At 44.9% G+C, this 26,635-nt stretch overlaps 1 protein-coding gene across 19 annotated transcripts in view; it reads right to left on the reverse strand.

Moving 5' to 3' along the window:
- DLGAP1 (DLG associated protein 1) overlaps positions 1-26,635 on the reverse strand; it is a gene marked incomplete at both ends in the record, with an annotated part of 318,043 nt that overhangs the window by 43,563 nt on the left and 247,845 nt on the right. For all 19 annotated transcript variants that reach the window (XM_080714555.1, XM_080714556.1, XM_080714544.1 and 16 more), the window contains one exon: positions 13,849-13,940. In XM_080714555.1, coding sequence (XP_080570681.1) covers positions 13,849-13,940 — 92 coding nt within the window. The remainder of the gene's footprint in view (positions 1-13,848; positions 13,941-26,635) is intronic.

Consider the following 26,635-nt stretch of genomic DNA (forward strand, 5'->3'; position numbering starts at 1 on the left):
ATGTATATGTATATGTATATATCCTGGGATGGAACCCAAGGGCATTCTACCTCTGACCTACACCCCCACATCTGTTTTCTATTCTTTATTTTGAAACAGGGTCTCATTGAGTTGCCAAGGGCCTCACTAAGCAGCTGAGGCTGTCTGCAAACCTGAATTCTCCTGTCTCAGCCTCTCAAGTACTGGGATTACAAATGTGCACGACCACACCCGGCTCTGACCTCTGTGTGTGTGTTGGGGGGTGTACTGGGGACTGAACCAGGGGTTTTCTACCTCTAAGCTACACCTCCATCCCTACTCTACATTTTATTTTGAAATTGGGTCTTACTAGGTTGCCAAGAACCTTGCTAAATTACTCAGGCTGGCCGCAAACCTGCGATCCTCCTGTCTCTGCCTCCCAAGCACTGGGATTGCAGGTGTGTGCCACCGTGTTTGGCTCAGCCTGACTTTTTTTTTTTTTTTTTTTGGTGGTACTGGGGTTCCTGGAAGCCCTTCTACCTCCGGGCTACACTTCCAGACCTATTTTTACATTTTTATTTGGAAACAGGGTCTCCTAAACCAGCGCGCGCGGCTGGCTTCGAACCTGCGCGATCTTCCTGTCTCTGCCTCCCAAGCGCGGGGATTACAACCGTGCCCACCACGCCAGGCTCAGCCTGACTTTTTGATAACCCTTACGCTTTGGACCTACAAGGCACCCAACCAGTGAGACGCAAGCTGCAAACTGATTTTACGGAAGCTAATTCAGTGGCTCCATTACAGAATCCCTGGGCCTCCAGGTCTCCTTTCTCTCTCTCCTTCACATAATGGTTGCTTTTCAAGGTTATATCTCGTTTCCAAGTGGGCCTGCTGCCCTGGGCTGCTGCTTTTCTTTGGAGAAGCCTGCGGATGGTTCTCACTAGCCTCTGTCAGGGCTGATGTGGATTAGAAAACACTGCCCTCATAGCCGGCCACCTCTAACTGGCAAACATCCAGGTGGCTCGTTAGAGAAAACAAAAGATAGATCAAAAGAAAGTGTGGGGTGAGGAGCCTGAGACCAAGAATTAGCACTCCCCAAAGAAGCTTACTCTTTCTTGTCAGATCAGCTTCCCGGTTAGAACAGGGCTCAGAGGAACGTGTGCAGAGGTGGGGGGGGGCAGCCTTGCTTAGAAACACAGCTGGAGAGAGCTCTCTGCTCCCCGCCAGGCCAACCCCAAACAGCTCGCTCCAAGCACATGCTGCGTATTAAAACCCCATGTTCATCATTCTTCTGCCTACAGATCTCCTTAAACACAAGAACACAGAAAAGATTTTCTATATGAAGATTTCTTGCCAGGCACCGTGGGGCATGCCTTTAATCCCAGTACTTGGGAGGCTGAGACAGGAAGATCGCAGGTTCAAGACCAGCCTCAGGAACTTCGTGAGACCCTGTCAAAAGAAAAAATTTAGAAATAAATAAAAATAAAAAGGGCTAGGAGCCAGGCATGGTGGCGTGGCACGCTTGTGATCCCAGCATTTGGGAGGCTGAGACAGGAGGATCAAGGTTCGAGGACAGCCTCAGCTACTTAGTGAGGCCCTTTGCAACTCAGTGAGACTCTGTCTCAAAATAAAGAATAATTTTTATTTTTTTATTTTTTGGTGGTATTGGGAATGGAAACCAGGGGACTTCTATCTCCGGGCTACACTCCCAGACCTATTTTATATTTTATTTGGAAACAGGGTCTCTTAAGCCAGCAGAGGCTGGCTTCGAACCTGCGCGATCCTCTTGTCTCAGCCTCCCAAGCGCGGGGATTACAAGCGTGCGCCACCATGCCCGGCAAGAATAATTTTTAAAAAGTAGGGCTGGCGGTGTAGCTTGAAGATAGAATGCCCCTGGGTTCCATCCCTAGTACCACAAAAATAAATGAATGAATGAATGAATATAAAAATAATAAAAATAAAAAGGACTAGGGTATAGCTCAGTGGTAGAGAACCCCTGGGTATAATTCCCTGTAATACATACACACACACACCTCTCTCAATTCCAAACAGTGTGGATGCATTTGTGAAATCAAAGACAGAGAGAGGATGGCAAATAATGGCTGTGACCAGTCATCATCTGATGGAAGGGCCTCCATGTCCCAGAATCAGCCGGGCAGGTGCTGGACCCGGCATGGGCTGTCGCTATAGGAACCTTGGTTTGGAGTCTCAGCAAAACATCCTTGAACTGAAAGCGCCCAGTAGGAACCGCTCTGCCCCGGCAACCACAGCCTTAGGTCAGCTCTTGGCTACCGACCCCACAGGAGGTAACCGACAAAAGCCAGAGACGCCTCACTAATCATGTTTCCTAGCGTGTGGTGGGATCCACGGAGGCCATAGGCGGCAGCAGTTAGATGCTCATTTTTTTTTTTGCAAATGAAGTTGGCTTGGAAAAACATGTAAAAAGGAAGCCAGAAAGAGAGAGGACAAAAGGACAGACAGATGGAAGGAAAGAAGGGAGGGAGGGAGGGAAGAAAGAAAGGAGAAAGGAGTGAAGTAGAGAAGTGGGCGTGGTGGCGCACGCTTGTAATCCCCGTGCTTGGGAGGCTGAGACAGGAGGATCGCACAGGTTCGAAGCCAGCCTCCGCTACTTAGTGAGGCTCTCAGGAACTCAGTGAGACCCTGTTTCCAAAGAAATCATAAAATAGGTCTGGGAGCGTAGCTCAGAGGCAGAAAAGCCCCTGGGTTCCACACCAGTACCACCAAAAAGAAAGAGAGAGAGAGAGAGAGAGAGAGAGAGAGAGAGAAGAAAGAAGGAAGACAGGAGGATAAACAAAGAAAAGGAAGGAAAGAGGAAGGGAGGGAGGGAGAAATGTGTGAGGTCCATCATCAGGAGGTGTGCCAAGTTGCAGGCTTTTGAAACTTGAAACAGGCCACACCTGTAAAACTCCGCGCTCTGAGGGACTGCCGGCCAGCTATGGCACTGCCAACTGGGCACAGAGGAAAGCTCGCCAAGGGCGGATACTAGGCTCAGTCGCTCTCCAAGGGGACTGTGGGAGCGGGGATGGATCCAGAGCTCCTGGATTGGCAGAGAAAGGCCGCCGCTGCGGCCAAAGGCCTTTTCCCACCGCCTGGGCCCCGAGCTGGCTGTCAGAAGATGCTGTTTCAACTTGACTTTGTGTTTTAACATTCTGCTGAGTTTAAAGTCGCCCATCACCGAAAACCCAAATATTTACACTCTGAAGTCACTTGTGATCAAAAGAGATGTTTTACAGTTGACAGTGTGCTAAAAGGGGAAACTGGAAAGCTCAAGGCCAGCCTGGCAGCTGATCAAAACCCTGTTTCAAAAATGAAACTAAAGCCGAGCGTGGTGGCGCACGCTTGTAATCCCAGGATTTGGGAGGCTGAGACAGGAGGATTGCAGGTTCGCGACCAGCCTCAGCGACTTAGTGAGGCCCTCTGCAACTTTTTTTTTGTGCGTTACTGGGGCATTCCATTTTTTTTTTTTTTTTACCTCTGAGTCCCCTCTGCCTTCTCTATTTTGTTTAAACTTTGAAACAGGCTCTCACTAAATTGCTGAGGGCTCGCCTCAAACGTGTGATCCTCCTGTTTCAGCCTCCCATGTACTGGGACTACTGGTATGTGCCATCATGTCTGGTCATAATTACTCTTTTAGACATATAGAAATGGAAAGAATTTACCCCCATGGGACATGCACTGTAAGATCAAACTTCCTCCAAGGAGGGGGAACTTGAATCCGCACAGAAGGAGCACCGGAGAGCGCAGCCTTGTGGGTAAATATAAGAAGTTTCCTTCTTTGACTTAACTCTCCTTTTCTTTCTTTCTTTCTTTCTTTCTTTCTTTCTTTCTTTCTTTCTTTCTTTCTTTCTTTCTTTCCTTCCTTCTCTCTTTCGTTCTCTCTCTCTCTCTCTCTCTCTCTCTCTCTCTCTCTCTCTCTCTCTCTTTTGGTACTAGAGATTGAACACAGGGGCACTGTACCTCCAAGCTACACCCCTGGCCTTTTTATTTCAATTTTTTTATTTTTTTGCGGGTCTGGGGATGGAACCCAGGGGCATTTGACCTCCGAGCTACACCCCCTGCCCAATTTTTTATTCTTTATTTTGAAACCGGGTCTCACTGAGTTGCAGAGGGCCTCACTAAGTAGCTGTGGCTGTGCGCGAACCGCGATCCTCCAGTCTCAGCCTCCCGAATGCTGGGATGACAAGCGTGCGCCACCACGCCAGCTCACTAGGTTGATGATCCTCACTCCTTGCTGAGGCTGTCCTTGAACCTGTGATCCTCCCATCTCAGCCTCCCAAGTACCCACGACCAACTGATTTAAATCTCTTTAAGGATAATTGAGACTTAAAGCAAAAATGCTGATAGTATTCTGTGGGGCTTATAATACAGGTAGAAGCAAAATTTTTGCTAACAATAGCACTAAACCTGGGCGTGGAGGAATGAAAGTATTCTAAGATTCTTATAGGTGAAGTGATATAATTGCAACTTGAAGGATGACTGTAGTAATTTAAAGGTAGATGTTATAACCTCCATAGCAACCCCTAAAAATACAATGAAGGCATATTGCCAATTTAGACAATAAAGGAAATAAAATGGAATCATAAAAAGATAAATTGCCTCAAAGAAGACAGAAAAAGATAAAAACTAGGAGAAATAAATAAATACAAATAAAAAATAAATACAAATGGCCTACTTAAACCAAGTATATCAATAGTCACATTAAATGTAAATGGTCTAATTACCTCAACTAAAAGGAAAAGGTTCCAAGACGGGAATAAAAAACAAGCTTTATTATATAATCCTAGCATAAATTCGAGACCAGCTGGGCAACTTAGTGAGACCCTGTCTCGAAATAAGATAAAGAAAGGCTGGGGCTGTATCTTAGTGGTGGCGCATTTGCTGAGGGTGTGGAGGTCCTGTGCTCAATTTCTAGCTCTAGGAAAAAATAAAAAAGAAAATTTAAAAAAAAAAGAAAAGAAATTAAGACCCTGACCCACCTAGCTTCATGGTGATTTCGTAAAACATTAATGAAAATTAATATAAAAATTTCACAAAATCTTTCAGAAAACAAAAGGAAAATATATATCTAAACTCAAGGACAGCGTTATTCTGGTACTTAAGACATTACAAGAAAACTACGGAATGCTATTCTTCATGTATAGAGACACAGAAATATTTGTTTTTTGGTGCTAGGGTTTGAGCTCAGGTGCATTCTACCTCCAAGCTACACTTCCAGCCCATTTTATTTTGAAACAGGGGCTCCCTAAGTTGCAAAGGATCTCACCAAATTGCTGAGGCTGGCCTTGAACCTTCAATCCTCCCGTGCCAGCCTCCCAAGTACTGGGATTATGAGGCTGTGTCACTCCGCCCCACTGACACAAAAATTCTTAACTGAATTTTAGCCAATTCAATCTAATAATAGTAAAAATGATGGCAAAGTTGGATTATCTTAGAAATACAAGATTGGATTATCATTAAAAAGTCAAGTTAGAGCCAGGCATGGCGGTGCACGTTTGTAATGTAAGTTCTTGGGGGGCTGAGACAGGAGGATGGCGGGCTCAAGGCCAGCCTCAGCAGTGTGCGGCCTCTGCATGTGGATAGCTTTGTGCTGAAGAATGAAATTGGATCTTTACCTCAAACTGAATACAAAAATTAGTTCAAAATATTTTGAAACTAGAGTGGTAATGGTTGAACAATATTGTAAATGTACTTATTCACAATGAATTTTATATAATAGTAAATATTATGTTACATATATATATATATATATATATATATATATTTTTTTTTTTTTTTTTTTTTTTTGGTGGTACTGGGGTTCCTGGAAGCCCTTCTACCTCCGGGATATACTCCCAGACCTATTTTATATTTTTAAATTTGGAAACAGGGTCTCTTAAGCCAGCGAGGCTGGCTCCGGGAACCAGCGTGATCCTCCTGTCTCCGCCTCCCAAGTGTGGGGATGACAAGTGTGCGCCACCACGCCCGGCATGTTACATATACTTTACTGTATGTGTGTGAGGCGTATTGGGGACAGAACTCAGAGACACTCTACCGCTGAGACAAGACCTCACCAAATTGCTGAGTTGATTTCAAACTTGCAATCCTAAGGCGGGCGTGGTGGCGCACGCTTGTCATCCCAGCACTCAGGAGGCTGAGACCTGAGGATTTCGCAGCCAGCCTCGGCTACTTAGTGAGGCCCTCTGCAATGTAGTGAGACCCTGTCTCAAAATAAAGAATAAAAAATAGGGCAGGGGGTGTAGCTCGGAGGTCGAATGCCCCTGAGTTCCATTCCCAGACCCACAAAACAAAACAAAACAAAACAAAAACCTTGCAATCCTCCTGCTTCAATCTCCTGAGTAACTGGGATTATGGAAGAAGATAAACAATTCAGTTTTAAAAGATTTGAACAGGCTCTTCACCACAGCAGGTGAATGAATAGGAACACGCTGTTGTGCCTTAGGAAAATGTAAAGCAAACCACAACGCGGTAACACCAGTCTACATGTTAGTATTTCTAAAATTGTAAAAACGAACCATACCAAAAGTTGACGAGACGGAGTAACTGAAACCCACCTACCATTAGTAGAAATGTCACTGGTGTTACATAGCAAAAGGTTTTTGTGTGTGTGTGTGTGGTACTGGGGGTGCAACCCAGGGCCTTCTACCTCCAGGCTATACCCCCAGACCTATTTTATATTTTATTTGGAAACAGGGTCTCACTAAGTAGCTGAGAGCCTCGCTAGGTAGCTGAGGCTGGCTTTGAACCTGTGTGATCCTCCTGTCTCAGCCTCCCAAGCATGGGATTACAAGCGTGCGCCACCACGCCCGGCTCATAGTAAAAGGTTTTACGTAGTAAAAACTATGTTAGCTATTTTTTTTTAAGTAGTAAACACTCATCTACCAATGATTCCACTTTTAAGGTTTTTGTTTTTTAAATTTACTTTTTTTTTTTTTCAGTACTGGGGATGGGACCCAGGGGCATTCTACCTTCGAGCTACACCCCAGCCCTATTTTTTATTCTTTATTTTGAAACAGGGTCTCACTGAGTTGCAAAGGCCTTACTATGTAGCTGAGGCTGTCCGTGAACCACGATCCTCCTGTCTCAACCTCCCAAATGCTGGGATTACAAGCGTGCGCCGCCATGGCCAGCTCTGTTTTTTTTATTCTTTATTTTGAAACAGGGTCTCACTGAGTTGCAGAGGGAGAGGGCCTCACTAAGTCTCTGAGGCTGGCTGAGAACCTGCGATCCTCCTATCTCAGCCTCCCAAGAACTGAGATTACAAATATGCACCACCACGCCCGGCTGTACTTTTAAGTTTTTGCTTGATGGAAATAAAGAGTTTATGTACAAATGTTCATAGTAGCTTTATATGTAATAGCCCCAAACTGGCCACAAACCTCACTGTTCATCAACAGGAGTGGAGCAGTCACACGTGACACATCCCCACGTTAGCACGCTTCCGAATCTGCAGTGGATGGCGCCAGCTACCAACGGCTACAAAACATAGATGGGGGGCCTTAAAACCGCTCTTCTGATGAGAGGGGCCGGGCAGAGATTTACCTGCCACATGATCCTATGTCCAGAAAATTCTAGAAAATGCAAACCAGGAGCAGAGAGTGGATGGGAGAAGAAGTACGGGGGAAAGATGGGTAGAAAGAGAGGCCGAAGGCCGGGTGTGGTGGCGCAGGCTTGTCATCCCAGCGTTCGGGAGGCTGAGACAGGAGGATACGGGTTTGTGGCCAGCCTCAGCTACTTAGTGAGGCCATCTGCAACTCAGTGAGACCCTGTTTCAAAATAAAGAATAAAAAATAGGACTGGGGTCTAACTCGGAGGTAGAATGCTCTGGGTTCCCTCCTCAGTACTGGGAAAAAAAAAAAGAAAGAAAGAAAAAAAAAAGAAAAAGAAAAAGAAAAAGGAAAGAGAGGCCGACTATAAAGGGCCCAAGACACTTATTTTTTCCCCTCTTTGGTACTAGAGATTCAAACCCAGACCCAGGAGCATTCTACCGCAGAGCTACACCCTAGCCCTTTAAATTTTTAATCTTGAAATAGGGTTTTGCTAAGTAAGATTCTGTGCTGACCTTAAACCTGTGATTCTCCTGTCTCAGCCTCCCAGGTGCCAGGGTTACAGGTGCGTGCCACTGCGCCCAGCTAAGATTTTTTCTAAGAACACTTTTCTTCCTCCCCTCCCAACCCCAGTGGATAAGAAGACACTGTAAGAGGCCTTCTACATTCCTCACGGAACTTCTCTTACCCTACATCTCTTTTCTTTCAAAAATAACCTTTTAACTATTCTGACTCTTCCTTACAATTTTTGGTCCTAGTTTTCTGGCCCTTGTTTGCAGATCCTGGGCTGCCTGCTGTGCTGGGGGGCGCACTGAATGCTGGGTTAGAGACTGTGCTTTGGGGAGGGGCGTACCCACTATAATCCTCACTGTAGGGTGGTGGCTTGGGCTTTTATCTTGCCAAATTTCTAAAGTCAGCATCTCAGGGTCGTGGGATCAGGCCGGTCAGCTCTCCACAATAGACTCGTAGACTTTCTTTCTTTCTTTCTTTCTTTCTTTCTTTCTTTCTTTCTTTCTTTCTTTCTTTCTTTCATGGCACTGAAAGGGTTTGATTACAGGGGCTATCTGAGCTACACCTCCAAATACACACACACACACACACACACACACACACACACACACACACGTGTGTGTGGTACTGGTCATAGAACCCAGGGGCATCTACCTCTGAGCTATACCTTCACCCCTATTCACCCCTATTTTTTATTTTGAAACAGGGTCTCACTGAGTTGCAAAGGGCCTCACTAAGTAGCTGAGGCTGTCCACAAACCGGGATTCTCCTGTCTCAGCTTCCCAAATGCAGAGATTACAAGTGTGTGCCACCGCGCCCAGCCTATTTTTAAATTTTTATTCTTTATTTGGAAACAAGATCTCACTAAGTTGTGAGAGCCTCACTAAATAGCTGAGGCTCCTGAGACCAGCGATCCTCCTGTCTCAGCCTCCCAAGTCCTGGGATGACAGGGCCCACCCCAGGCCTGGCCACAATAGACTCATAAGCCCGGCCAGATGGACTGAGCCTGGCTGCCAGGACCCTGGGAGCTGATGAGGAAAAGAAGCTCAGGGGCTGGTGAGGCAGGGCAGAACAGGGAACAGGAGAGTTAAAGTGCCCTTCGGCATCTCTGCTGTAAGGCTGGGGGAAATAAACAGGAAGCTGAGATTGGTGGGGGCCAGGACATTACCACCAGCCTACAAGATAGCAATTCAAATTAAGAAGCAAAATTGTGCAAAAGTCATTGGTTCCCAAAAATCCAATTCTGACCAATCATAAAAGAAAAGATGGGAGCCGGCCATGGTGGCGCACGCTTGTAATCCCCGTTCTTGGGAGGCTGAGACAGGAGGATGGCACAGGTTCGAAGCCAGCCTCGGCTACTTAGTGAGGCTCTCAGCAACTTAGTAACACCTGTTTCCAAATAAAGTGTAAAATAGGGCTGGGAGTATAGCCCAGAGGTAGAAAAGCCCCTGGGTTCCACCCCCAGGACCACACACACACAAAAAAAGTGATCGAATCTTCTATGAGACAGTCTTGCAACATTTTAAAAATCAATTAACATTACCAGAAAGAAATTTTCTCTCTTTTTTTTTTTTTTTTTTGGTACTGGAGATTGAACCCAGGGATGTTCTACCTTCAAACTACACCCTCAACCCGTTTTATTTTTTTGTTTGGAAACAGAAGCTAGCATTACAAGTGTGTGTCACCGTGCTGGGCTCAACCAGGGCACTTAAACCAGTGACAGCGGACCGCTCTCCTCCGCGCAGGCCCCTGGGGAGGCCCCTGAGATGGGCGTGGCTCCGCTGCTGTGGGTGACCCCTGGGGGATGTCACGACCGCCTGCAGATGACCGGGAAGAGTTGTGATACTCCATTTTGGTGCCTCTTCTCAAACAAATAGGTACCTGGTGCATTTTCCTTTTTACTAATGGGTTATTAACTTACGCCTCTTCTTTTTTATTTGGGGGCACTGAGAGCACTCTGAATCTACAAGCCTACTCCTTACTAAACAATTCAGTGGAAGGGACTCTGCTGGGTCCCTTTGGGTTCCTCAGTTGGGATCCGCAGAAAGGTCTCTTAGAAAAGTCTATTAGTCTTCAGTTCTTTGTACTATCTCTTTGTCCAGATCTGTTTTCTTTCTTTTCTCACTTTTTGTTACGTTGCTGCTTTTTGATCAGCCTGTTTATTTGAGGAAGGAAGGGATGGATTGTTACTAGCCGTTTGGTGTGAAAAAAAACAAGCTCCTGTAATTAAAAGGGAAAAAAATCCCACAGCTGTCATTAAGTCATCTCAATCATTGCCTTTGCTGTTTAAGATCCTATCTAAATGAATGACTATCAGGAAATTATAAAGAGATTGATAGAGACAGAGATAGGGGTAATCCCTTCATGTTTGACAAAAGGGTCTCTTGCAGAGGCCCCAATCATTAACATCAGTTTCAATGCTTTGGGATTTTACTGCGGTTAGCTACAGAGTGGCCTTTGAGGAAGGGTGTGTTTTGCAAAATTAAGCACTAAAATTGGTCCTCAGCCTTTTCAGGGGATGAATTTTAAATAAATCACTCCATTCACAGAGGAACCGACCCTCCTGCAATTTCAATTATTTACTAAATGTTTCACTTTTGGTAAACAGGACAACAGTGGTTTATTTGATGTTGGAGGTGCTATTAGATAAGCGATGCTTAGCATTCTTGTAGAAGGACAAGTGTCAGGATGTTAATTTTAGAAATTAACATTTCTGCACCGTCTGAAGCCAGGTGCAGTGGCTCAGGCCCCAAGTCCTGGCTGCTTGGGAGACTGAGGCAGGAGGATGACAATTTCCAGGCCAGCCTGGGCAACTTAGTGAGATCCTGTCCCCCAATAAAATAAGACGGGCTTCAGTGGTACAGTGCTTGCACAGCATGTGTGGAAAAGGGCGGGAGAGAGGGAGGAAGAAGGAAGGGAGGGAGGGAGGGTGGTAGGGGTTGTCTCCAGGGGAAAAATGAAGCAAAATATAAGATGGAGATGACTTTCTCTTGTTTTTGAAGAAAAGGTAATAAAGTTATTTTCATAGCACTTTAAACTTTAGAGAGATTCTTTTGGATACTTAACAGACTAGGAAACACTTGTATGGACCATCCTACATGTTAGATATATAGAACTTTGATCTAAAAAATTTATATATATTAAATAGCACATGCCAGGACAACATACTAAGGTTATTCTTCATCCCTCTTTTATTATTATTATTATTATTATTATTATTATTATTATTATTATGTGTGGTACTGGGGATTGAATCCAGGAGCATTTTACTTCTGAGCTACACCTCCAATCCTGTTATTTTTTTATTTTATTTTATTATTTTTTTGTGGGTCTGGGGATGGAACCCAGGGGCATTCGACCACCGAGCTACACCCCCTGCCCTATTTTTTATTCTTTATTTTGAAACAGGGTCTCACTGAGTTGCAGAGGGCCTCACTAAGTAGCTGAGGCTGTCCACCAACCGTGATCTTCCAGTCTCTGCCTCCCAAATGCTGGGATTACAAGTGTGTACCACCATGCCTGGCGTTTTCTTTCTTTTTTTTTTTTTTTTCTGCAGTACCGGGGATGGAACCCAGGGGCATTCTACCTCAGAGCTACACCCCCAGCCCTATTTCTTATTCTTTATTTTTTATTTTTTGTGGTACTAGGGATGAAACCAAGGTGCTTTCTACCTCTGGGCTACACTCCCAGACCTATTTTATATTTTATTGGAAACAGGGTCTCACTAAGTTGCTGAGAGCCTCACTAAGTAGCTGAGGCTGGCTTCAAACCTGTGTGATCCTCCTGTCTCAGCCTCCCAAACGCGGGGATTACAAGCATGCGCCGCTATGCCCAGCTTTTATTCTTTATTTTGAAACAGGGTTTCACTAAATTGCGGAGGTCCTCACTAAGTAGCTGAGGCTGTCCGCGCGAATCACGATCCACCAGTCTCAGCCTCCCGAATGCTGGGATTACAAGCGTGTGCCACCACGCCTGGCTTATTCTTTATTTTAAAACAGGGTCTCACTAAGTTGTGAAGGGCCTAAGTAGCTGAGGCTTGCCTTGAAAATGTGATCCACTGGTCTCAGCCTCCCGAATGCTGGGATTACAAGTGTGCGCCACCACGCCCGGCTACTAAAGAACTTATTGGTTGCTTCCAAATTTGGGTATTATATTATCACTGCTAAGAACAACCGTGCGCAGGTTTTTGTTTTTTTGTTTTTTTTGGTTTTTTTTTTTTAGTGGTACTGGGGTTCCTGGAAGCCCTTCTACCTCTGGGCTACACTCCCAGACCTATTTTATATTTTTGAAACAGGGTCTCTTACGCCAGCGCGGCTGGCTAAGAACCTGCGCGATCCTCCTGTCTCCGCCTCCCCAGCCGTGCGCAAGTTTTTGAATGAACCTCAGTTTTCAGTTCATTTGGTGAAAGTCCGAGGCATGCAATCGCTGGGCCCAGTGCTCAGAGCATCTACAATTTCGTAAGGAAGCGCTCAGGCAGCTCTTCCGTTCTGCATTCCCACCAGAAAGGAGTGAATGAAAGCCGGGCGTGGTGGCGCACGCTGGTCATCCCAGCATTCGGGAGGCTGAGACAGGAGGATGGCGGTTCGTGGACAGCCTCAGCTACTTAGCGAGGCCCTTTGCAGCTCAGTGAGACCCTGTTTCAAAATAAAGAATAAAAAACAGGGCTGGGTTCCATCCCCAGCACTGAGAAAGATAATAAATAAATAAATAAATAAATAAATAAATAAAGGAATGAATGAGAGCTTGCGATGCCCCCGTTTGCTGCCATCTTGTTTCGGATCTAGGTCCCAGGTGAGAAGCAGTCTCTCGCTTGGTTTAGTTTCAGTCCCTAGTATAACAAGAGGCGCGCCTTTCTCCCGGCTGGCCTCCTCCCATCGTCAGCAGGGCGTGTCTCGGCCTTCTTCCTGCCCTTCTGTGCTGGAGGTCAACCCTAGGGCCGTGGCCGGGCTAGGCACTTGCTCTGCCATCGAGCTACACCCCCAGCCCTATTTTATTATTTTATTTGGAAACAGGATTTCATAAGTTGCAGAGGGCCTCACTAAATTGCTAAGACTGGCCTCGAACCTGTGATTCTCCTGCTTAGCCTCCCAGGTACTGGGATTACAGGCATGCGCCTCCTCGCCTGGCTGAGAAACAGCGGTTTGTTCGGGGGCCTTGAGCCAGGAAGAGTCAGGATTTGCATGTAGATATTCTGCGTTAAGAGTCTGTGCTCTCGGCCTGGCGTGGACAGACTCAGCTACTTGGGCCCTTTGCAGCTCATTGAGACCCTTTTCCAAATAAAGAATAAAAAATGGGGCCGGGGGTGCAGCTCAGAGGTAGAATGCCCCTGGGTTCCATCCCCACTACTGAAAAAATAAATAAATAAATGAATAAATAAGAATAAAAAATAGGGCTGGGGGTGTAGCTCAGAAGTATAATGTTTCTGGTTTCAATGCCCAGTACCACACACACACACACACACACACACACACACACACACACACACACACACACATACACACACTAAAATAAAAAGGCCTGGGTGTGTAGCTCAGAGGCAGAATATCCCTGGATTGAATCTCTAATAGTAAATATATTGCTATAACATTTAACTAAATTTATATGTAACAATCTCTATCTATCACTGTCTGTCTGTCTGTCTGTCTGTCTATCTATCTATTATCTATCTACCTATCTATCATCTGGTCTATCTAGCATCTAGAATTGGCTAAGCTTACCCTCTACATGCTCCCAAAAGCTAGGGGCAAGATCGCAGGGTTTGGGGGTCTGTGATGGAGAGGACGGGTCGCCCCGGCCTGCGAGCGGCGAGCGGACTTACCACTTCTCTTCCTCCACTTGTACTCCCACGGACTGGAACTTACTGGGTGCTTTGTTCTCTCCCAATTTTTCAGGTTCTTCGGCATCGTCCACCTGGAGAAATCAACAAACACAGAGGGTTGCTCTGTTTCACATCACTTGACAAACAGACACCACTGGGTCAGCGGCATCTCAGTGATACTGGGAGGTTCTGTGGTGCTCCCTGACTCTGCGGCTATTGGATGCGGGGGTGTCGCCGCCATGGGGCTGACCGTGTCTGCAGAGATCTGCGAGCACAGGCAGCCCTCGGTATCTGGGGATCGTGGGTCCCCACAGATACCCAAGTCCGCACATGCTCCAGCCATCTGGATGGGGCGGCACAGGCCGGTGAGGTGCCGCACACCCGCGGTCCCGGTAGCTAGGGTGCCCAGGCAGGAGGATCGCAGGTTCAAGACCAGCCTCAGCAACTCAGCGAGGCTCACGGAAAGCAGGGAGACCTTGTTTCAAAATAAAAAATAAGCCGGGTGTGGTGGCGCACGCTTGTGATCCCCGGGCTTGGGAGGCAGAGACAGGAGGATCGCGCAGGTTCGAAGCCAGCCTCGCTGGCTTAAGAGACCCTGTTTCCAAATAAAAATATAAAAATAGGTCTGGGAGTGTAGCCTGGAGGTAGAAGGGTTCCATCCCCAGAACTACCAAAATAAATAAATAAATAAATAAATAAATAAATAAATAAATAAATAAAATAGGGCTGGAGTGTAGCTCAGAGGTAGAATGCCCCTGGGTTCAATTCCTACTAACACACACACACACACACACACACACACACACACACACACACACGGCCAGCACAGTATTTCCATATGCCCTGTGCACTCTGCCCATCTTCTATATACGGTTACCCCTAAATCCCTGAATTATTTATTATAATACCTAAAAAAATGTAAATAGTTGTTCTACTGCATTGTTTAGGGAAATCATGAAAGGAAAAACGTTTATCTGTTCTGTACAGATGCTTTTAAATATATATATATATATATATATATATATAGCTAAATATATATATATAGCTATATGTATACAGATATATATATTGGCATGCTGGGCGTGGTGGCACACACTTGTAATGCCAGTACTTGGGAGGCTGAGACAGGAGATCTCAGATTGGAGGCCAGCCTCAGCTACTTAGTGAGGTCCTCCACAATTTAGTGAAACCCTTTTTTAAAAATAAAAAATAAAAGCCGGCGTGGTGGCACACGCTTGTAATCCCCGCGTTTGGGAGGCTGAGACAGGAGGATCGCACAGGTTCGAAGCCAGCCTCAGCTACTTAGTGAGGCTCTCAGCAACTTAATGAGACCCTGCTTCCAAGCAAAATATAAAATAGGTCTGGGAGTGTAGCCCGGAGGTAGAAAGCCTCTGTATTCCACCCCTAGTACCACCAAAAAAATCAAAAAATAAAATAAATAAAAAATAAAATAAAATAAAATAGGGCTGGGGGTGTAGCTTGGAGGGAGGATGCCCCTGAGTTCTACCTCCAGTACCACAATACACACACACACACACACACACACACACACACACACACACACACAGGATGTAGTAGGGATTGAATCCAGGGGCATTCTACCTTGAGATACACCCCAGTACTTTTTTTTTTTTTTTTTTTTTTGGAGTACTAGGGATGGAACCCGGAGGTTTTCTATCTCTGGACACACTCTCAGACCTATTTTAAATTTTATTTGGAAATAGCATCTCACTAAGTAGCTGAGGCTGGCTTTGAACCTTTGTGATCCTCCTGTCTCAGCCTCCCAAGTACTAGGATCACAAGCGTGTGCCACCACGCCTGGCTTACTTTTTAAATTAAATTTAAAATTTTTGGAGGAGGTACTGGGGATTGAACCAGAGGTGTTCTACCTCCAAGTTATACCCTCAGCCTAATTTTATTTCTTATTTAAAAATACGGTCTCACTAGGTTGCTGACAGCCTCGCTGAGTGGCCAAGGCTGGATTCGAACCCGGAATCGTCTTGTCTCAGCCTCCCAAGTATTGGGATTACAAGTATGCACCACCATGAATGATTTACATTTTTAAAATTTTCCAGGGTCTTGCTAAGTTGCGGAGGACCTCCCTAAATTGCTGAGGCTGGCCTCAAACCTGTGATCTTCCTGTCTCAGCCTCTCAAGTACTAGGATTACAGGCGTGTACCACCATTTCGATCTTATTTTTTATTTTGAAACAGGTCTTGCTAAATTGTTGAGGCTGGCCTTGAACTTGCAAATACTCCTGTTTCAGCCTCCTAAATGCTGGGATTACAGACTTGCTCCAGCATGCCCAACAAATTACCTTTTCTTTCTTTCTTTCTTTCTTTCTTTCTTTCTTTCTTTCTTTCTTTCTTTCTTTCTTTCTTTCTTTCTTTTGGTATTGTGAACAACAAATTATCTTTTCTTTCTTTCTTTCTTTTTTTCTTTCTTTCTTTTGGTACTGTGAACAACAAATTATCTTTTCTTTCTTTCGGTACTGTGAACAATAAATTATCTTTTCTCTTTCTTTTTTTCTTTCTTCCTTTCTCTTTTCCTTTCTTTCTTTCTTTTGGTACTGTGAACAACAAATTATCTTTTCCCTCCCTCCCTCCCTCCCTCCCTTCCTTCCTTTCTTTTTCTTTCTTTCTTTCGGTACTGCGAACCCAGGGGCCTTATACAACTCCGGACTACACTCCCAGACCTGTTTTATATTTATTTGGAAACAAGACCTCGCTAAGTTGCCGAGAGCCTCAGTATGTAGCTGAGGCTGGCTTCGAATCAGCCCGATCCTCCTGTCCCAGCCTCCCAAGCACTGGGATCGGAGCGCGCGCCACCGCGCCCGGCTCAGATCTTTCTTGTTTGCCTCCATGAAGTGCTAGAAATCACACTGGAATTTTTATTAACATTTCTTTAAGTATTTGTGTTCATTTTCAGAGAACTGCTGTCTGTGCAAGAACTTTGAATAGTTTTCCATTTATCCAGGTCTTTTATTTCATGTGAGGGAAATTTTTGTATTGCTTTCAGATAGGAGTTATTTATTCTTCTGGAAGCTTAAGCTTAATGTTTTACAGCTTTTGTTACTTTATGAATGAGCTGGGCACAGGGGCAGGGGCCTGTTTTCCCAGCTACTGTGGAGGCTGAGGCAGGAGGCTGGCCTGAGCGTAGGAGGTTGAGACAAGGCTGGGCAATAGAATGAGACCCTATTTTTTAAAAAGGCTAAAATTGAAAAGCTATTAGCTTTGGGGAAAAAATAGGGCATTCAGCTCAGTGTATAATGCTTGCCTACCACATACGTGCATGTGCAAAGAAATGGGTTGAAGCCGGGCGTGGTGGCGCACACTTGTAATCTCAGCATTTGGGAGGCTGAGACAGGAAGATTGCGGTTCGAGGACAGCCTCAGCTATTTAGTGAGGTCCTTTGCAACTCAGTGACACTCTATTTCAAAATAAAGAGTGAAAATGGGGCTGGGGATGTAGCTCGGAGGTAGAATGCCCCTGGGTTCCATTTCCACTACTGGAAGAAGAAGAAGAAGAAGAAGAAGAAGAAGAAGGAGGAGGAGGAGGAGGAGGAGGAGGAGGAGGAGGAGGAGGAGGAGGGGGAGGAGGGAGGAGGAGAAGAAGAAGAAGAAGAAGAAGAAGAAGAAGAAGAAGAAGAAGAAGAAGAAGAAGAACAACAACAACAACAACAACAACAACAACAACAACAACAACAGGGTTGGATGCCCAATACCACCAAAAAAAAAAGAAAAAAGAAAGAAGGAAAAACTAAACTGTTGTATATGGCTTTTTGTACCATTATATTTTTTGTTTATTGATAATATATGCATGTTATTGGTCTCTATATTGAACTTCCACTTTTTAAAATTCAAGTAGATTTTCAGTAGTTTCCACTAATTTTGTAGGAGAACATGTATATTAAAAAAAAAAAGCCAGGTGTCGTGACACATATGTCTATAATCCCAATACATTGAAGGCTGAGACAGAAGGATTGCACATTTGAAGTCAGCCTCAGCAATTTAGTGAGACCCACAGCAATTTAGTAAGACCCTGTTTCAGAAAAATAAAACAAAATAGGGCTTGGAGGCAGGATGCCTCTGGTTTCAATCCCCAGTATGACAAATAAATAAGTAAATAAAAGCAACTTTGCTTTTATTTGTGATAGCTCATGTCTCTCTTTTGAGATATATTCACTTATTAATAAAGGAAATAATACTGAATAAGACTGTGAAAACAAGAATCCTCAACCTGACTTCTGACTCTTCGTTTCAATGGATCTTTAACACATCAACTTTAAATAAAAGTTTAAATGGATTTCTTTCTTTTTTTTTGGATCAGCCCTCAAATTCTGTGAGAATTTTTATTTTTTATTTTTAGTGGAACTGGAGATTGGACCAGGGACATTCTACCTCTGGGTTATACCCTTCACCCTATTTTATTTTGAAACAGAGACTCACTAAATCTCTGAGGATCCCTCTAAGTTGCTGAGGCTGGCCTTCAACTTCAGATCTCAGCCTCCCAAGTCCTGGGATTATCAGCGTGCATCTGCACCTGGGCAACATTTAAACTCTTTTAAGCATGTTGTAGCCGGGCGTGGTGGCACACGCTTGTAATCCCAGTGCTTGGGAGGCTGAGACAGGAGGATCGCACGGGTTCGAAGCCAGCCTCAGCTACTTAGTGAGGCTCTCAGCAACTTAGTGAGACCCTGTTTCCAAATAAAATATAAATAAGGTCTGGGAGTATAGCCCAGAGGTAGAAAGCCTCTGGGTTCCACCCCCAGTACCACCAAAAAATAAAAAATAAAAATAAATAAATAAATAAATAAATAAATAAAATTGGGCTAGAGGTGTAGCTTGGCATGCCCCTGGGTTCAATCCTCAGTACACACACACACACAAATCTTCTAAATCTGTGCCATTCTGGACTAGTACATTCATATATATATTTATTATATTATTATTATTTAACATTTTATTTATTATTCATTATATAATATATAACATGTATATATATAAACTTTTTTTTTTGGTTCTAGGGATGGAACCTAGGGGCATTCTACCTCCTAAAGACCTATTTTCTATTTTATTTGGAAACAGGGTCTCACTTAGTTGCTGAGAGCCTCACTCAGTAGCTGAGGCTGGCTTCGAACCTGTGTGATCCTGGCTCAGCCTCCCAAGCATGGGGATTACAAGCGTGTGCCACCACGCCCGGCTTATTCTTTATTTTGAAACAGGGTCTCACTAAGTTGTCGAGGGCCTCTTTGAGTAGCCGAGGCCGGCAGCGAACCCAGATCCTCCTGTTTCAGCCTCCCAAGTACTGGAGTTACAAGCGTGCGCCACCACGCCCGGCTTTATTTGGTCTTTTCAAAGAACCACTTTTGGTTTATTTTTATTAATTCTGCTTTGTTACTGCTATTACTGTTGTGTTTCCTAAAGTATTTATGTCTGCTTTCACCATTAGTAATGTCGTCTTCCTTTTTAGCTTTCTTTTTCTGGCTTTGTAAATTAAAGTTTAGTTTATAAAGTAATATTTCTTCCCTAATTCTGAAAGAACATAGGACTATAAGTCTTTGTGTGTGTGTGTGTGTGTGTGTGTGTGTGTGTGTGTGTGTGTGTGATACTGGGGGTGGAACCCAGGGGCTTTATACTTCTGAGCTACACCTCCAGACCTATTTTATATTTTACTTGGAAACAAGGTCTCACTGAGTTGCTGAGAGCCTCACTAAGTAGCCGAGGCTGGCTTTGAACCCGTGTGATCCTCCTGTCTCAGTCTCCCAAGTACTAGGATTACAAGTGTGCGCCACCACGCCCGGCAGGACTATGAATTCTTAGAAGATCATTCTAGATACAATCCCCAGGAGTTATAGTATTTGTTATCATTTATTTAATAATAATTGAGAGCCTTCTCTTTAATCCAACTGTTATTATTATTATTATTATTATTATTATTATTTATTTTTTTATTTTTTATTTTTTGCAGGTCTGGGGATGGAACCCAGGGACATTGATCTCCAAGCTACACCCCCTGCCCTATTTTTTATTCTTTATTTTGAAACCGGTTCTCACTGAGCTGCAGAGGGCCTCACTAAGTAGCTGAGGCTGTCCTCAAATCATTATCCTCCTGTTTCAGCCTCCCGAATGCTGGGATTACAAGCGTGCGCCACCACGCCCGGCTCCAACTGTTATTTAGTTGTTTTAATATTTTCAAATGGTTGGATCTTGCTATTTATTTAGTATTAATTCCTAGTTGAATGCATAATGGTTGAAAATATGACTGTATTATTTCTTTTTTTTTTTTTAATTGCTGGTCTAAGGATGGAACCCAGAGTCATTTGACCTCCGAGCTACACCTCCTGCCCTATCTTTTATTTTGAAACAGGGCCTCACTAAGTTGCAGAGGCCTCGCTAAGTAGCTGAGGCTGTCTGCGAACCGCGATCCTCCAGGTCTCAGCCTCCCGAATGCTGGGATGACAAGCGTGCGCCGCCACGCCCGGCTTATTTCTTCTTGAATTCATTAAAACGAACACTGTGGGCTCATCAGTATTGACTTAAGATGTCTTCTCGGGTACACACTGCTGTTGATTTCAATGTTGTCAAACTAAAGTTAGTAAGGTTTAAGTGCATTGAAACTATCTCCTTAATTTCCCTTGTTTTAAGTCAAAGCAATAATGCTTTCACATCATGGGAAGGATTAAGTTTAAAGCTGTTAGTCTTGCTTTGCAACGTGAGTTAAATAATGATAAAAGTCATAATATAACATCTGGACAAGAAAAAGTTAGGATCCTGTAGTGAAAATTACTGTCAAGAAACTGGCATGGTGGCACACCCCTGTAATCCCAGTCCTTGTGAGGCTGAGACAGAAGGATCGCAGGTTCAAAGTCAGTGCCTACAACTTGCCAAGGCTCTCAGCAACTTAGCCACACTCTGTCCACATTAAAATTTAAATAAGGCTGGGGGTTTATCTTAGAGGCAGGAAGGCCCTGGCTCAATCCCCAGGACCAGAAAAAAAAAAAAAAAACAAAAAACAGAAAAGAAATGCAGGGCAATTGAATCTCCTAAAAATTTGAGAATGCATGCATGACAGGTGACAAGATCAAGCATATTTGGCTAATGTATTTGTTAAGGAGAATGATATTAAGAAGAAAAGCTAAATCTAATATTTGTTAGTCCTTAACGCACCACAGCCTGTGTTGAGAGCCTTCTCAGTCCATTTTCACCATATCCTATGAGGTACAGAATGAGGTAGGGATTAATATTCTCATTTACCAGAAGAGGAAACTAGGCTCAGAGATAGTGATTATCTAAGTTCACACAGGCTAAAGAGTAAATGGCTGTAATGTTAGCTATTAGGTTAACATTAAATTAAAAGTGTTGGGAGAGCCAGGTGTGGTGGCATAGGCTTGTAATCCCCCCCCCCCCCGGGCATTTGGGAGGCTGAGACAGGAGGATCACAGGTTCGAAGCCAGCCTCAGCTACTTAGTGAGGCTCTCAGCAACTTAGTGAGACCCTGTTCCTAATAAAATATAAAATTGGTCTGGGAGTGTAGCCCAGAGGTAGAAGGCTCCCGGGTTCCATCCCCAGTACCACCCAAACAAAACAAAACAAAATAAAACAAACACAAAATAAAAAGTGTTGGGAGAGGTTTAAATGTCTAAAGAGATGAAGGGTGGGGGAGCCCAGCATTCCAATGTCAAATGTTTTAGAGGTTATTTATTTATTTATTTATTTTTGCAGAACTGGGGGTTGAACCCGGAGGCATTCTACCTCCATGCTATACCCCCAGTCCTATTATTTTATTCTTAATTTTGAAACAAGGTCTCACTAAGTTGTGGAGGCCCTCACTCGGTAACCGAGGCTGGCTGCGAACCTGTGATCCTCTTGTCTCAGCCTCCTAAGTACTGGGATTACAAGTGTGCGCCGCCATACCAGCCGGGGGTTACTATTCAGATCAGATTTCTGTAAATTTTCTCTAGAATTTCTGTAGGATGTGTAGAGTAAAATTCCTTGAGTATTCTGCTTATTGAACTTTGGTTTGCTTACTATTTCCCACCAAAGAACGAGATGTCGCGCTACAATCTTGGCTCTGTGGACACCAAGGTGTATGACCGTGGGCAAGTTATCAGTCCTCACTGGGCCTCTGTAATTCATAGATAACGGTAACCCTTACGCCAGAGGGTGGCTTTGGGCTCCAGCGAGGTGCTAGTCGCTATAGTGTGAATCCTGGCGCTCCTCCTTTCTCGCCCCGGCCACCATGGGGCAAGCAGCTTGTCTACCATGTACTCCCGCTGAAGAGCTGCAGCACCACAGGCCAAAAGCAACAGGGCCAACCCACCATGGGCTGAAAGTTCCCAAACTGTGAGCCAGAATAAACCTTTCTTCCTAAGCTGATTCTCTCGGGAATTTTGTTACAGTATGGAAAGCTGCCTAGCACACTGCTGCATGCCAGCGTTCTGCTGCTAACCCCTATAGCGGTGACCAGACGGAGAGCCAGAGCTGTTTTCCTTTGCTTACTACAATACCTAATTTTTTAAGAAGTGGGATAATTTCTGAAGCAAAGGATTTCCTTCCCAATATTATATGAGGATTTCGAGTACTTGCATCTTGCTGGGTGAAAATAATAATATTAGAAGTTGGATTGTATATATATATATATATATATATATATATATATATATAAATGCGTCTTTCTAAGTAGGAATTATTTGGGAGGAGGAGACAAACTGTCCAGCTTGAAGTGATTAAGTATATGGGAACTTTAAGATAAAATGAAGCCAGGCGAGGCGGCGCACGCTTGTAATCCCAGCGCTTGGGAGGCTGAGACGGGAGGATCGCACAGGTTCGAAGCCAGCCTCAGCTACTTAGTGAGGCTCTCAGCAACTTAGTGAGACGCTGTTTCCAAATAAAGTATAAAATAGGTCTGGGAGTATATCCTGGAGGTAGAAAAGCCCCTGGGTTCCACCGGCAGTACCAATAAATAAATAAATAAATAAATAAATAAAATAAAATAAAATAAAATAAAATGAAAGGGCTGGGAGTGTAGTTTAGTGGTAAAGGGCTTGTGAATCCCTGGGTTCAATACCCAGTATGGAAAGAAAAGTAAGATTGACAGTTATCTTCAAAATATATTCTGAAGGGAAAAAAGGCAAAATGTATAATAGTGTTAGGTACATCCTAACATCTGGGTAAAAAAAAGGGGGGGCTAAATAAGCCAGGCATGTAGTGTATATGTAGTGTATGCCTGAAATCCCAGTACTTGGGAGGCTGAGACAGGAGGATCAGGGTTCGAGGACAGCCTCAGCTATTGAGTGAGGCTCTCTGCAACTTAGTGAGACCCTGTTTCAAACTAAGGAATGAAAAATAGGGCTGGGGATTTGGCTCGGAAGTAGAATGCCCCTGAGTTTAATCCCCAGCACCACACACACACACACACACACACAAGATTTGAATTTTGAACAATGGACATGTGTTACTGAAAGTAATATAAAATAAATAAAGAAAAAAAAATACTGAAGAAGTAGAAACACGTTAACATTCCTCAGTACCAGATAGAAAAATAGATTTTTTTTTTTTCGTGGTACTGGGGGTGGAACCCAGGGGCTTTCTACCTCCAGGCTATTCTCCCAGACCTATTTTATACTTTATTTGACTTTGTTTGGAAACAGGGTCTCACTAAGTTGCGGAGAGCCTCACTAAGTAGCTGAGGCTGGCTTCCGATCCTCCTGTCTCAGCTTCCCAAGCGGGGAGATTACAAGCGTGCGCCACCCTGCCTGGCTTATTCTTTATCTTTTCTATTTATTTATTCATTTATTATTTACCCTCATTAAGTAGTTAAGGCTGATTGCAAACCTGTGATTCTCTTATCTCAGCCTCACAGGTACTGGGATTACAGGCATGTGCCACCACACTCAGCTTCTTTTATTTTTAAATTTTATTTATTTATTTATTTATTTATTTATTTATTTTTGCAGGTCTGAGGATGGAACCCAGGGGCATTCCACCTCCGAGCTACACCCCCAGCCCTATTTTTTATTCTTTATTTTGAAATCGGGTCTCACTGAGTTGCAGAGGGCCTCACTAAGTAGCTGAGGCTGGCTTCAAACCTGCGCGATCCTCCTGTCTCCGCCTCTCAAGCGCGGAGATTACAAGCGTGCGCCACCAGCCCTATTTTTTATTCTTTATTTTGAAACAAGGTCTCACTAAGCTGCGGAGGCCCTCACTAAATAGCTGAGACCGGCCTCAAACCTGCCATCCTCCAGTCCCAGCCTCCCAAATCCCAGGATTACAAGCGTGATCCGCCACTCTCGGCCTCGTTGCTCTTTTAAAGTGAACTTTGCAGAATGAACTGTGAAAGTTCATCCTCCCTGCGAGCACGTGCCCTGCGCCTGGCTTCTGGATGTGCCTGGGGTCAGTGGCCGGTGGCCGGGCCACGTGGGGCACGGATACTCAGCGGTGCCCGCTGCCCGGGCAGAAGGGGGGCAGGCATCCTTCTCCACTGGATGAAAATGTGCTGCAGGCCACCCGAGCTGAAGCAGGCATATGGGAGGAGGCGGGATGAGTGTGCCGAGATCGTAGGAAAGCAGAAGACAGTGAAGTGAATGGAGGAGCCTGGGGGTTGGCCGCCATTTTTGTGATACACGTTTTAAAGAGCCACGAACCACAGCGAACCCGGCGGCCACTCTGGTTTCGTCCCAAGGCCGCCCCCGAGTCCCTGCTCTGCGCTCCCGCCGCCCACAGCTGTGAGGGCCAGCCTGTCCCCACTTGGTAATGCGATGGACATGTCTGTGCTGAGAGCCCTGCAGTCTTAGATGTACACCAATTTTTTTGTGTGTGAGTGTGTGGCACTGGGGGCGGAACCCAGGGGCTTTTCTTCCTCCAGGCTATACTCCCAGACCTATTTTCTATTTTATTTGGAAACAGGGTCTCACTAAGTTGCTGAGAGCCTCACTCAGTAGCTGAGGCTGGCTTCGAACCTGCGCGATCCTCCTGTCTCAGCCTCCCAAGTGCGGGGATTACAAGCGTGCGCCACTCCAGCTTTTTTTCTTTTCTTTCAGTACTAGGGATTGAACCCAGGTGCATTCTACCTCAGAGTTACACCCCCAGCTCTATATTTGATTCTTTTTATTTTTGAAGCAGGGCCTCACTAAGTAGCCCAGGCTGGCCACAAACCTACAATCCTCCTGTCTCAGCTTCTCGAGTACTGGGATCACAACTGGGCATCATCACTCCCAGCTTCTTCTTATTTTTTGAAACAGGGTCTCACTAAGTTGCCGAGAGCCTCACTAAGTAGCTGAGGCTGGCTTCGAACCCGTGTGATCCTCCTGTCTCAGCCTCCCAAGCGCGGGGATTACAAGCGTGCGCCACCACGCCTGGCTGTTCACTCTTTTTTTGAGAAACCGTATTGTCCCTGAGGAACTAAGGACCCTTTATGTGTGACTGTGTTTGAGCCACGCTTTCAACCCTTACTATGTATCATCTATTTATATTTATCTATCATATCTATCTATTATCTATCATCTATCTATCTATCTGTCTTTCCAACTGTCATCTACTTATCTAATACTGGAGATTAAACCAGGTAGGGGCGTTCTACCTCTGAGTTACACCCCTAGTCTTTTGTTTTTGCGGGACAGTGGGTAGAACCCAGGGGCATTCTACCTTCAAGCAACACCTGCCGCCCTATTTTTTATTCTTTATTTGGAAACGGGGTCTCACTGAGTTGCAAAGGGCCTAAGTAGCTGAGGCTGTCCGCGAACCGCGATCCTCCTGTCTCAGCCTCCCAAATGCTGGGATTACAAGCGTGCGCCACCACGCCAGGCTATACGCCTAGCCTTTTTGATTTTTAATTTTTTATTTTGAAATAGGGTCTCTCTAAATTGCTGAGGCTGGCTGCAAACCTGTGATTCCTGTGTCTCAGCCTCCCAAATCCTGGGAATACAGGCACTTGCTGCCTGTGGCTCAAGTCTTTTATTTTGGTGGTAATGGGGGGGGGGGAACGCAGAGGCTTTCTACCTCCAGGCTACACTCCCAGACCTTTTTATTTATGTTTTATTTGGAAACAGGGTCTCACTAAGTTGCTGAGAGCCTCACTAAGTAGCTGAGGCTGGCTTCGAACCCGTGCGATCCTCCTGTCTCAGCCTCCCAAGCTCGGAGATTACAAGCGTGCGCCACCACGCCTGGCTCAGTCTTTTATTTTGAAACAAGATCTGGCTAAATTGGCTGACTGTTGCTAAGTTGCTGAGGCCAGCCTCCAACCTGTGATCCTCCTGCCTGAGCCTCTCACATACTGGGATTACAGGTGTGTGCCATTGTGCCTGGCTCACATGTTCAATTTAGAGAATAAAATAACAGCTGTCAATAATATCCACCAACAAAACAACTTCATAATTCTTGTGTGTGGAGCGGGTATTGAGGATGGAATCCAGCGGCCTTCTACCTCCAGGCTACACCCCGGATTCATTTTATATTTTTATTTGGAAGCAGGATCTCACTAAGCTGTTGACAGCCTCACCAAGCTGCTGAGGCTGGCTCAAAACCTGCGATCCTCCTGTCTCAGCCTCCCAAGTGCTGCGATTACAAGTGTGCGCCATTATGCCCGGCCTACAACTTCATAATTCTGATCATATTTAACCATGCGGGGAATCTAAAGCCAAGAATTTGCAATCCTGGGTATACACAGAAGTTCCATCATCACAAATGTCAAAATAGGTTGGCCTGGTGGCGCGTGCCTGTGATCCCAGTGCTTGGGAGGCTGAGACAGGAGGATCATAGGTTCAAGGACAGCCTCAGCAGTGTATTGAG

The sequence above is a fragment of the Muscardinus avellanarius genome, assembly GCF_963383645.1.
Source record: "Muscardinus avellanarius genome assembly, chromosome: 17".
NCBI lineage: Eukaryota > Metazoa > Chordata > Mammalia > Rodentia > Gliridae > Muscardinus > Muscardinus avellanarius.